The sequence below is a fragment of the Echiichthys vipera genome, assembly GCF_963691815.1.
Source record: "Echiichthys vipera genome assembly, chromosome: 8".
Taxonomy (NCBI): Eukaryota; Metazoa; Chordata; class Actinopteri; order Perciformes; family Trachinidae; genus Echiichthys; species Echiichthys vipera.
In genome coordinates, this window is record NC_139833.1 from 8,649,940 (window position 1) to 8,662,541 (window position 12,602).

Here is a 12,602-nt window from a genome sequence, read left to right on the forward strand (position 1 = left end):
GGACCATCAGAGGAGCATCTTAATGCATCATTGGCCCTGGTGGAGGTCTGCGGAGCTCAGCTCTCTGAAAGCCACTGGATTAACACGACAGAAAACAATATGAAGTCCACACCGGTGTTGCAGGGTGGACAGGTGAACAGGAAGCCCAAGGTTCTCTCTTGATGCATCTGTCTGTTTTTCAATGTATCTGTCAGGTCGGTCCTGACCTTCACAGACCCCTCTGAGCAGGATCTGGGTCTCTACACAGTGGAGATGAGCGACAACCCGAACCTGTCCTCCAGCTACGACTTCACAGCTGAAGGTAAACTTAAAGAGAGTCGAAGGTTAGGAAACTGCCTTGTCTAATTCAAAGCTTCACCTCTGGCACAACGAGAAGGACATAGTTGAACATCAGCTGTCTCGTGTTACTGAAAAAGCTGACTGCAGCATGAAGAGCAAGACTTAATTTTAAGGGTTATCAAGCTTTTCTCTCAAGCAAATAATTATGCCTATCACAACCATTTTCACAAGGTCACTCGTCCAACTAAGCATATGTTTTCAATCAGCTTTCAAGTTAAAAAAAGAGCCACTGTTCTCAGCAGGTATTTAGAAACTGTGAGTCCTGTTCAAAGTTTGATTAACCTTCAGCCAGCGTTTTACTTCTTTGCAGACCTCGAACGACTCAAAGAACTCAGCTGGCAAGTCAGAAATCCACGTATGTACAGATGACATTGCACTGTATCATGAAGATCAGTGCATACATTTAAGATGTATTTAAGAATAATTCAACACCACCTGTGTTTGTTTTTGTCGACAGTGATAGCTCTGAAGTCGGGCTGGCAGGTGGAGGTTTCTGAGATAGGTGACGTACGTCTTTGGCTTCAGACTGAGAGTCTGAGCAATGATGCAGAGCTCCGTCTCGTCTTCAATGACCGTGAAATCTCCAGCACTCCGGTAAGAAGGATTGTGCAGGTCATCCTGCGGTACTGCAGCTCAGAAAGTAGGAGCTTGTCACTAACCTTGTCAGGGTTAGAGGGTTGGACATCCACAAGTCTTAAAAATCTTCATACTGTAAGGTATTTTGGCTAACCAAGCATGTGCATTTTTATATTCTCAAAAGGATTCACATGTTTACTCTACTTAGATGAAAACATGGCCTTTAAGAATCAAGCTGCTGACTTCATGGTTGCCAGGTTACAATATAGTGGACAGATTTAAAGATTTTTTTTCAAGATAAAACTTCCCATTTTTGAAATTCACAATATCTAATCGAATATTTTGACTTAAATTCTGCTCTAAAATATGTCTATTTAGAGTTTTAAAAAGTTATAAAAGTCACAGATATAAAGCAACTCTACAAGTTTAATATAACATTAGTGTGTAGGTGCACGCAGCCATGTTCATGACAAGTCGCTATAATTCGAAAACAGTAATTAGGGCTTTGATAAACATCCTGGAAGGCGGCGGATTGAGGCTGCCAACAACGATGAGGAGCAGGTGTGCAATGCAGCAGTCTGGGGACTGAGCTAATTTCACAGAGTCCAGGAGACAGGAGGATCAACTGAGCTGAAGGCCTAAGGAGCCAACATCTGGAACGTATGTCACTTTTGATTAGATGCCAAAAAAAGGCAAAGGTGCAATGAAGAGACAATTAGGACGGCTTTCTTCATCAACACTATGTCATACTATTGGATCTGTAGCAGTGGGTGAAGAGTTGTTTGTTTGAAATCCAAAACTGTAGACATGTTATGAGAGATACAATACAATACAATGTATTAACACGTCTCCTCTTTTAAGTGTGTGGCGTCTCTTGCACACGTCTTGTATTGTAAATTTGTATATTTGCACACATTTTGTTTCACACATCTCAAAAATGACCTTCGAATGAATTTGCTTTCATGAAGCAGCTCAGTGAAAGCCGTAGCTATTTGCAGCCAAAACAAAAAGCAATTTCATAAACATTCGTACCCTATTATTATTGACAAAATGATGCAAAGCTACAGCAAGGGCGGATATGGGAAAAAGGGACACAGGGATTTCAAGTGTTACTTTGAAGTGCATTTGGAACTCAGATGACCTAAATAAAACAGTATTATCATCAAGGAACACTAACAGAAAGTGAACCAGCCTCCTTAGCACTCATATGTGTTATGACACCCAGTTATAAATAATCAGCCCTGCCGTCGAGGTTACTGAACCTTGCACCGATATGTCAACAGAGGGGAAGAAGCAAATACAGCACAGTACATTTATTGTGCTTTCACAACTCTGCCAGTTACGTTTGTGTGTGTCTGTGTTTGCTCGTGTTTGTGCGAGGCGGGCGACTGCTCCGTATTCAGCAGCTTTCCATTTATTGCTCCTGTTTCATTTCCATTCATTCCATTATTCCTCAGTATCGGAGCTCCATCAGAGCAACGCTGATTACACGTTATTTCTAAATGATCACAGCTGAGGTTTGCAAATCCAAAAGCCATTTAGCTGATGAGGGCCCTCAGGGTTGCCATACATCACAAATCACATCCACCACTGAGGCCTATCATGCAAGACATAAAGTTAAACTCTCGACTTAAAGATCATAAAATATTAGCTAAAAGGCTGCTTTTTGTTTCTTTATGTTGTCTGTGTGTGCTTTATTTCATCTACAGTTTTTTCATTTTTTATGCACTGATTCACACTATATTCATCTATACAGTAGACTGGAAGAGGCGTGTGTACCAGCCATCTGGGATCATCTGTCCGCACATGAGCCGACGTGAACCGCACTGCATGCGTGGTAAATGCTTGTTTGCTCCCCTGCAGCACCGTAAGATCAACTTCGACAAGACCAAAGGTCTGGTGGAGATACTGTTTGACCAGCTCTCTCAGGAGGACGAGGGCCAGTACACGGCTCAGCTGAAGGACGGCCGCGCCAAGAACCAGTTCACTTTGGTCTTTGTGGATCAAAGTAAGTCGTTGCTTTTAGTACCACGATGAAAGACGAGCACAGCTATCGAATCAGACATGCAGCAAAGTAAATGTTAAGCTCAAATTGCACCGACACAGTGATCAAATTTCTTTACTTCCTTAATGTGACGTATTTTAGGGCATTTGGTGGTTTGACTAAGGTTGTGGCTACACTTGTGGTCCTTTGGATTTTTTTCTGGGAGTTTGGGGGGTGAGCAACTTTAGCAGCGATTCTGCAATAAATTAACTAATTAACTTAATTAACAGGCTCAGTTCTAAGGGTTTTGTCCTTGGGCAAGACACTTCACCCACCTTGCCTCGTGTGAATGTGTCAGTCTGCCCCAGTGCAGCTGTGACTACTGCGTAGTTTACCACCACCATGTGTGTCCGTGTGAATGACTGGAACCTGGACTCTGTAAAGCGCTTTGAGCACTGAGAGAGGCGCTATAGAAATCAAAGCCATAATAACTAACTCTAAAACTTAGAGTCAATCTCTTTAAATGTGATTGCTTTGGGACGTATAAATAAATAATTCTGAATTTTCCACACCACATTTTTATTTTTGTTTATATTATTTTTATTGAATGTTTAGATTTTCATGTTGGGAAATCACATTTACAAAAAAAATACAGTTTGGTAAAATATGTAAACCCACAATAACACAATCTTTGTTTAGTGTCTGTTTTTCAAATACTAGTCACGACCCTGTGAAAGACATGATGTAGGAAAATGTGGAAAGGTCTGTATTTATCAGTGTTTTTTTTACTTTCAATAAATGCATGGGGAAAAAAAGCATAAAGCAAACGCTCTGTTGTACAACCATGTTTTTAAAAAGCTCCTTCAGAGGGAGCAGCTCATTTGCATTTTCTGTTGTTTTCATCATGATAGGACCTTGATTACTGTGACCTGTGGTGACCCGTGTCTTCTTGTAGAAAAAGAAATGCAATTACTTTTTTGTTAGATATAAGAACCTTCTGGAGCAACATTATCATTTTGTGTCTTATTTTGTGATTCTACTGTTTTGTACTCAGTCTGATATTGTTTGTGTCTCTGTCAGAGTTTCGTCAGACGCTGGCGCTGGCGGATAAAAACAGACGTGACCATCAGAGAAAGTCTGGTGAGAGATCTCCAAACATCAGTAACATATACAGTATATTTTATATTAAATACATTTACATCTAACATGTTTCTATAGCAATTTAGCTGATGCTGGTGGTTTTTTAATATTGTTTATTTTGTTTTTGTTGTTATTTATTCCCCATTTTGTGCCAAGCAAACAAAGAAATCTTAATCGTTAAAAAATAACTGGTTTAAAGTGATTTAGCCCCACACTATCTGTTGAATGAGCACAAATTAAATCATAAAAACAACCTTTAACATAACATTCATTCACATGAATTTGATTTTTTATATATAACTGCTTCAAAAGCCACAACACAACATTTATCCAGTGCAAAATTGATAACACAGCACAGGAGATAAACATTGAATATCATTCCTTTTGCCGAGTTGCAGTCAGCAAGTCAAGTATCAGTGTATGGATGTTTGTTGGAAAAATGGCACAAAGTACGAAAGGAAGCTTCCTGAGCTACCGAACTCGTGTTTTATTATCACCTAAGCTCTCAGATGTGATAAGGAGAGAATATACACCTCTTTTGTGCTTAGAAGGCAATGTCCCAGTGCCCGCTTATGCAAACAGACTGTTGCACAACATGTCTGGACTATTCAAAGTCCACATTTTTTCTATCACACACATTGTACCTGCAGAGTAACACAAGAAAAAAGAGACTTTAAAGTAGGACACGTTTATTACTCGCATGTTGTTATGACCCACTGTCGCTGTCAGTACTCTGATGTATTGCACAGCCATAATTGACATAAATTGACCTATTATGATGCATCAATGATTCATCGGTTGCTCTGAATAAATTATTGATGATAAATCTCATGGTGACTGTTTCTAGATGGATAATTATGTGTTCTGTTTTTTTCCAAAGGCCCGTATTTCCAAGAATACTTGTCATGGAGTGTAAATGAGGATTGTGAGCTGATCGTAAAGTGCAAGGTACATTTGGTACATTTTTCAGAATAAAGCAGAACTAACCAAGCCAAAGAGCCTGGAAATATGTCATCTTTCATTTTTAGACAATTTAGGAAATAAATGATTTACCAAAGAACAAATCCCACGCAAGAAAACATTGGTGAATGTCAGAATCTCCAGGAAGTCTTGTCTTCTATTCTGACTTTTTGCGTGAAGGCAAATAAGTGCATTCCCCAAAATGTCAAACCTTTCCTCTAAATCCAGTAATTACAGCAATTTTGATTCGTTTAAATGAGGCACACATGGTTGTATTTGATTGTGTCATTTTATTCAGGTTTACAGGACTTTTATTTAGGCTACATCTCTTCATACACAGGTGACAAACACAAACAAGGACACGTCACTCAAGTGGTTTAAAGACGGCATGGCGGTGACCCAAGTTGTGCATGAGCAGTCATCCGGAGTCAGCACGCTCAACATCCCACAGGTACACAAAAAGGATTCTGCTCTATTTTCAGACTGCTAGAGGTGGGAGGGGAGTTTAGAGCCCAGGTGAAGGGGCATCAGCATTTATAAATGGTCGGAAAAAAACAAGTTGAACCAGGTTAATGTTTTTTTCTGATTTCTCTAATTCTCAGTCTGCGTCACAATGAGGTGCTCGCAGGTTCACCTTGGAGTGTATTTTAAGGTTAAATAAAAGATGACTAAAAGTATTTGGTTTTTCTCCAGAGTTATCAATATTTCATTTGAGAAGCCGCAAATGTGTTCAATTTTAATACGGTGGTTGGTTTTCCCTCAGGTTACCAAGAAAGAGGCAGGTGCATACAGAGCTGTGGTGTCGGACGGGAGAGGAGAGGACGTCAGCACCTTAGAGTTACTGGGTGACGGTGAGACGCGACCTTGTCACCAGCTGACAAAAAACGTGCATTTCATAATGGAAGTAGGACGATTAATGTCTGTAATTTTTTATTTTTAATCATTATGCACCCTCAGTATTCAGAAAACCTACCTCCGATCTTGAGTTTAGTATTTATTGAGTTCCAACAGCAATATAAAACGGTCTGAACGCTTAATTGCTCTTTTTATTTTCAGAGTATGACAAGCTTCTCCAGCAGCTGAGTAAACAGTGCGGTGAGTTATTCACAGTTTGAGGCTCCGTACCTGCGTGAAAACGTGCCAATGAATTGTTTTCCTAACAGCAGGTGTTGGGATGAGGATAATTCAACTGAAAGCCATGTTAATTAATTGCTATATGTGTTTTTTCAGAATATTAATGTGTTTAAACAGGGAAACTCAAATATATGCAAATGTGTGTGTGCATTAAATAACCTCAGCCTTCTCTCTCTCTCTCTCTCTGTCTCCGTCTCTGCAGCACTGTCTGCCAGCCCGCTGAAGATTCAGAGCACCGCTGAAGGTTTCAAGCTCTACTGCTCACTCAAGTACTATATAAGCCACCTGAAGACCAGCTGGCACTTCAAGTGAGTCCACATGCAGAACACCTATCTGACCCGACGACCTGTGTGAAGCTGCTACTGAGGAGGAAGTACAGACTTAAATTCTGCAACAACCTAAATGATTATGTTAAGACGTTTTGTGTGCAGAAACACTTATGGGAGCCCATTTTGGCCAATGTGATGAAAGCATGATCATGTAAGTCATAGTGACAAATATTCTCTAAATAATGAGTTAGTATCTCAAAATAATGGGAAACTCAATGGGAGTCTCAATCTATAGATAATGAGTTAGTTGTATGTTATGTTAGTATTATGTTTGACGAAGTTTCTCATTATTTTGACAAAGTTTCTTATTATTATGACACAGTTCTCATTATTCCACCTAGTCCTAGAGATTATATCTTCACACTGGCCTGGGAACGCCTCGGGATCCCCCAGTTAGAGCTGGTTAATGTGGCCCGGGAAAGGGAAGTTTGGGGTCCCCTGTTAAAGCTGCTGCCCCTGCGACCCGACCCCGGATAAGTTTCTCTATATTTGGAGATACTAAGTCATTATTATGACAAAGCTTTTTCATTATTTTGACAAAGTTTCTCATTATTTTGACAAAGTTTCTCATTATTTTGACAAATTTTCTCATTATTTTGACAAATTTTCTCTTTATTTTGACAAAGTTTCTCATTATTTTGACAAAGTTTCTCATTATTTTAGACATTTCTCATTATTTTGAGATGCTAAGTTATTATTATTATGACAAAGCTTTTTGATACGAAGAAGCTTTTTGATACTAAGATACTAAGCCAGTATTAAGACAGAATTTCTCATTATCTTTTAGATATTTAGTCATTATTGTAGCAAAGTTTCTTATTATAACGACTTACAGGGTCTTTCTTTCATCACATTTTCTCTGTGGCTGGTAAGGTACTGTAGTTTCAGATCATAGACCATAAAAAGAAGCCAAATACACTGGCTTGACTGCTGCACATGCACACACACACACACACACCCACAAACACACACACACTCACACACACACACACACACACACACAATGGAGCCAAGGGGTATGTTCATTTACTGTGACATTTGTCTTCATGGTGGCAACATCTGGGGCTCCTTTACTAAAATTCATCCTCAGCATCAAATGATAAACGAGGCATACTGTGTCAAATAACAGAAAGCGAGATAAGGCTGCTCACTGGACTAATTATGAAAGGAAAAAATGTGTTTATTAGCTCTTCTGTCGTTTAAAACACTCAAACATGCATCTACTAAAAACAAATGTGACTCACAATACATTTGGAGTTATTTAAATGCATGTATACTAAGACATAATAATTAACATGGTTAAGGGTGTAACCCGTTTCTTTAGTCAGGCTACTAGCACCACCTGCTGGGGGCTTTAAGGACAATATATACAAAAGAGTGAACAAACTACTGAATACAAACCTGACTCATGTGATGCAGACAACATTTCTTTGTCCTGAAATAAATGAGTTTGCGTGAGCACTCTTCATCTGTTTCACAAAGATATGGTTGCAGTAATATGGAAGAAAAAGATGCACTTTGTTTTCTAGAGGTGAGGCCAGTGCTTTGGTCTCTGGGAAAAGCTTGTTTTTGGTAAGGATGTACTTCTGTGTAAAGCGTAACAAAAGATGTATTTGTTTCCATCCGTTTAGGGAGAAGAAGATTGACCAGGAAGCCAGGACCAAGCCTGGCAGCAGTATGCAGAAGGTCTGGATTGAAATCTCTAACCCAACAGAGAATGATAAAGGCAAATACACCTTGGAGATGTTTGACGGCGAAGAGACACACACACGGTATCTTGACCTGTCAGGACAAGGTGGGTGAAAATGAGAAGTTCAATCTGAAGGATTAAAACACAATTTAAGATAATATATTACTTTATTGTTATTATTATTACTCCCAACAGTCTTTGCTGATGCCTTGCTGGAGTACCAGAGGTTGAAGTAAGTGCTGCACTGTATGCAGTGGGTGATACGTCGAGCATGGCTTGCCTTGACACTAACAGAAAACACTGAGCCGTCGGAGGTAACAGACTTTTAGTTGAAAACACTGAGAACTTCTCAGCAGAGAGTTGTTGATAGTTGTTGCTTGACGCTGTGCAATGTCATATTGATTTGACCCTTTTGTTTTCATCCCTCAGGCAAGAGGCCATTGCTGAGAAAAGTGAGTGACAGGTCATGTGTTAACCCTGGGATCTTTCTCACCACAACAAAGGTCAAAATATTCCAAAGTGGATGTCACCAGAGAGTTATTGTTGCTCGTTTTGTTTCAGATCGGGCCAAAGTGACAAAGGGCCTTCCTGATGTGGTAGCCATCATGGAGGGCAAGGTACGACATTGTCAGAGAGACATTACTAAGATGTTGTGATGTTATGTTCATCCTTTCATGTGAAGCAGTGGTTGTAACTGTTCAATTTTCTCAGATTTGATGTTTTTGTTCATATTTTCTTGACTGCTCCTCATCCTCTCCTCAGTCTTTGTGTCTGACTTGCTTCATCGACGGCGAACCTGCACCAGAGATCGCCTGGCTTCGTAACGACAAGGAGATCTTTAACGGGGAGCAGTTCACCATCACTAAGGAGCCCAAGTGCAGCAGCATCACCATCAACAACGTCAACATGGAAGATTCTGGGAAATACAGCATCTTTGTGCGGAACAAGTTTGGCTCTGAAACGGTTGATGTGACCGTGAGTGTTTACAAGCATGGGGAGAAGCCTCCAGCACACGCCGTGGAGATGGGTTAACACTGCAAACTGAGTCAGAAATGAGGGATTTTATGCCTCAGATTGAGATTTTTTTGCATAGAGAGGAAGAGAAAAATGAAGCTGGACAGATAGATAGATAGATAGTGATAGATGAGATGTAATCATGCTGGATTGTTTATGTATTAGGAAACTTTGTTGAGCTTTTGAAAACCTGAGGTTTTATCCAAAATTGAAAGGCCTATAGTCTGCAAACTATCATTTAAATACTATAAAAATGTCATATACTCTCCTGTGATGGAGATGCAGAGATGCAAAGTCGTATTAGTCAAACTCATTTAGCTGGCTTCATGTTTCATATAAAGATTGTTCCTTTTTTAAAGTGAGACTTTGTAACTTTTGAAAGAAGAAATTGCATCATTTCCCTCAAGGAAATGACAAACTTAATTCATAAAATGCACCATCAACATAATTATAAGATTATATATCACATTATAACTGACTTGAGAGAGCCAGTTTGCTCACATAATGCAACAGAAAAAAACTGAGCTAAGCTTTTTGGTGAATCGTTTGTTTGTGTGTGTTGTGAATAAAGCAATTTCAAATGATTTTCACTCATGTATCATTATTTATGAGCACTTACAAATACTATATTTCATCTTCGTATCCTTATCGAGTTACATTATATTCCAATGTATGACTTAAAGAAAATGTGGTATGCCGCTTTTTTGGAGTATGATTTTGTAAGCAGAGATCAGCAGACTATTATCTTGCCCTGTAAAAGCAAACAGTCCGCAGTGTCATTGACCCTGCAGCTGGGCCTCAGTCAGGCAGACTCAAAGGGGAAAGACTGCAGACGTGCATGGAGTTCATCTAATGTTCAATGAATGAGTCCTGAAATAAAATACATGTGAATGTGTCTGATAGTGTATCGACCCCTTGGCAGTCACCCCCTTTGTGAAGAGCGTTGAGGGGGGCAGGGGAAGTTCAGTGGGTGATAGCAGGTCAGCAGATGCAACAAAGAAGTGGTGTGCAACATCTGAAAGCTGGGAATCTGAAGATTAATTTGCAGCAAAGTCACTGTGTGCCAAGCTCTTCAAAGTTCACAGTACTTTATTTGTCATTGTAACTGGAACGAGACAACACAGCATCTCTAGAAAAATAGGTAATAATTAAAAAGAATGAATTAAAATCACTGCAGGAGCTGAGTGCAGATGGTGCTACTGAGTTACCATAGGTGGTCAGGAGTCTTATTTCTTGTGGGGAGACACTGTTCAATGTTCCAGTCATTAATCAGAAATAAAAGTTAATAATTAATTCAAATAAATTATGAAAGTATATAAGGGGTTAGGAAATATTGTCCAAAGTTTATGATTCCCATTCCTATGCTCTATTATGATTCGTAAATAAATCATTTTCTCATTGCAAACCTGCAGGTAACCATCCTCAAACTACACCCGGATGAAGATCGGCTGAATAGTTGTCTTTTTAATTATAAAAGAAAAATCACTTTTGCACATTTAAAAATCTATTCCTCACCAGTGAGGCTTTTAAACACCCGTGACATAAGTGATCATCTAAATTCATCTTTGAGTGGAAGCGGAGGTTTGTCCACACAGGAGTAAGTGAACTCCAGGTTGTTCAAACAGCAGTGATTACTTCAGAGCAGTTTGTTACTCATTAGACACGGCGTTGTTCCTGTATAAGAAGGTGAACCACTACAGTCACATCCTCCACATTGTGTTGAGCTTCACACAGCTGTCTCAGCCTCCAGCCCGACTTGGTGAAGGATCAGAAAACATGGATTTCAACGGAACATGGCAGGTCTACGCCCAGGAAAACTACGAGGAGTTCCTCAGGGCCATGGGTGAGAAATACAAACCTCTGGTTGGCATACAAACAATATAAATACATGTATTATCTTTGGTAGCTGAAGTCAAACTGGCTATTTTGATGTGGTTACGCCCTTCTGATGTTTATTTTAACTGCACAGATGACACAGCTTTGCAGTCCAGAGACTCTCTTGTATGCTGTGATGTGCAGGAACTAACACAAACACATGTGCTTTGCTTACCAGAACTCCCAGAAGAGGTCATCAAGATGGCCAAGGACATCAAGCCAATTACTGAGATCAAGCAGAAAGGCAATGACTTTGTTGTCACCTCAAAGACCCCTGGAAAGACTGTGACCAACGCCTTTACCGTCGGCAAGGAGGCTGATATCACCACCATGGATGGCAAGAAGCTCAAGGTTTGTATTGCTTATCTACCTGTAATTTTTACGTCACATCAGTGTTTTATATGATTTCTTACCTGAATTGGTATGAATGTATTTAAAGTATGAATATGCTGCATTTATTTTATGTTAATGCCTGTTTTGGGGTTATTTGTGATACGTATTGTCACCTCCTCTGACCCTGCAGTGCATTGTCAATCTGGAGGGTGGGAAACTGGTCTGCAACACCGGCAAGTTCTGCCACATCCAAGAGCTCAAGGGAGGAGAGATGGTTGAGGTGCAGTATATATATACATTTTTTTTTAACCAGAACTGTTTCTTTCTGTTCCAGCTTCTGTATCATAAGCTTAAACAATGTAATGCAGCCTATATCCTGGCCACAAATTGAATGTGTCATTTTCTTTTATCCCCTTTCAGACTTTGACCATGGGCTCAACAACTCTGGTCAGGAGGAGCAAAAAGATGTAAAATACTTGGCAGTGAAGAAACCAATGTCTATTTAAATAAAAGTGTTACTTCATACGTGTGGTTTGCATCATCGTTCTTTAAGCAAACTGATTTCATTGTACTCCCAAAATCCTCAATATGTCGGATGTGAAATGAAACATAGTATTTGTAAGTCACTTGAAATGCTTTATTCACAACACGCACAAACAAATGACACATCTGATTCCACAAAAGTTTAGCTGAGGGGGTTTTTTCAGCAGTTTTCATTTTGACCGGTGCATAATAATAATAATATTAATAATATTAATAATAATACTTCTTTATTTCAGACACAAGAGGAAGGTCCATATAAAAAAAATACACAAGTAGCTTAAGTAGATTAAAAGAAAAGCAAATGGCATCATGTTACATTAAAAATACTCTTGTTCCAATGTGTCCATGTGTTAGATTTGTACCGAGTGTGACTTTTCACCGGGTCTACTAATGAGACTATGATGGAGTTTATCGACATGTTAAGACGACACATAAATCTGAACATAAGATTTCTTAGAAGTGCTTTAAATAAACTCATATAACAAGAAAGTTATCCAATAAAGTAAATGATGATGAAATGTTATGCAACACCAGCACAATTAGATAAGAGTCCATATTAACAAGCTGGGTCCCTTAAATCAGTTATAGTGTGATATCTAATCTTATTATTATGTGGTGTTTGAATTGATTAATGGTGCGTTTTATGAATTTAGCTTTTCATATCTTTGATGCAATTTCTTCTTTT

At 39.3% G+C, this 12,602-nt stretch overlaps 2 protein-coding genes across 2 annotated transcripts in view; both read left to right on the forward strand.

Moving 5' to 3' along the window:
• myom3 (myomesin 3) overlaps positions 1-9,254 on the forward strand; it is a 59,821-nt gene extending 50,567 nt beyond the window's left edge. The window contains 15 exon segments of the mRNA XM_083918549.1: positions 195-301; positions 650-694; positions 797-933; positions 2,779-2,923; positions 3,980-4,039; positions 4,920-4,987; positions 5,340-5,450; positions 5,763-5,850; positions 6,056-6,094; positions 6,336-6,441; positions 8,094-8,257; positions 8,348-8,384; positions 8,582-8,604; positions 8,714-8,769; positions 8,915-9,254. Of these exon segments, the coding sequence (XP_083774675.1) occupies positions 195-301; positions 650-694; positions 797-933; positions 2,779-2,923; positions 3,980-4,039; positions 4,920-4,987; positions 5,340-5,450; positions 5,763-5,850; positions 6,056-6,094; positions 6,336-6,441; positions 8,094-8,257; positions 8,348-8,384; positions 8,582-8,604; positions 8,714-8,769; positions 8,915-9,184 (1,456 nt within the window). The 3' untranslated portion in view covers positions 9,185-9,254.
• Positions 9,255-10,942: 1,688 nt separating this feature from the next.
• On the forward strand, positions 10,943-11,845 carry fabp10a (fatty acid binding protein 10a, liver basic; the record flags this gene model as incomplete). The annotated part of the gene is made up of 4 exons (XM_083918995.1): positions 10,943-11,009; positions 11,220-11,392; positions 11,565-11,654; positions 11,795-11,845. 4 exons carry the CDS (start codon positions 10,943-10,945, stop codon positions 11,843-11,845), a joined length of 381 nt encoding a protein of 126 aa, XP_083775121.1.
• Between the last annotated feature and the right edge of the window lie 757 nt (positions 11,846-12,602).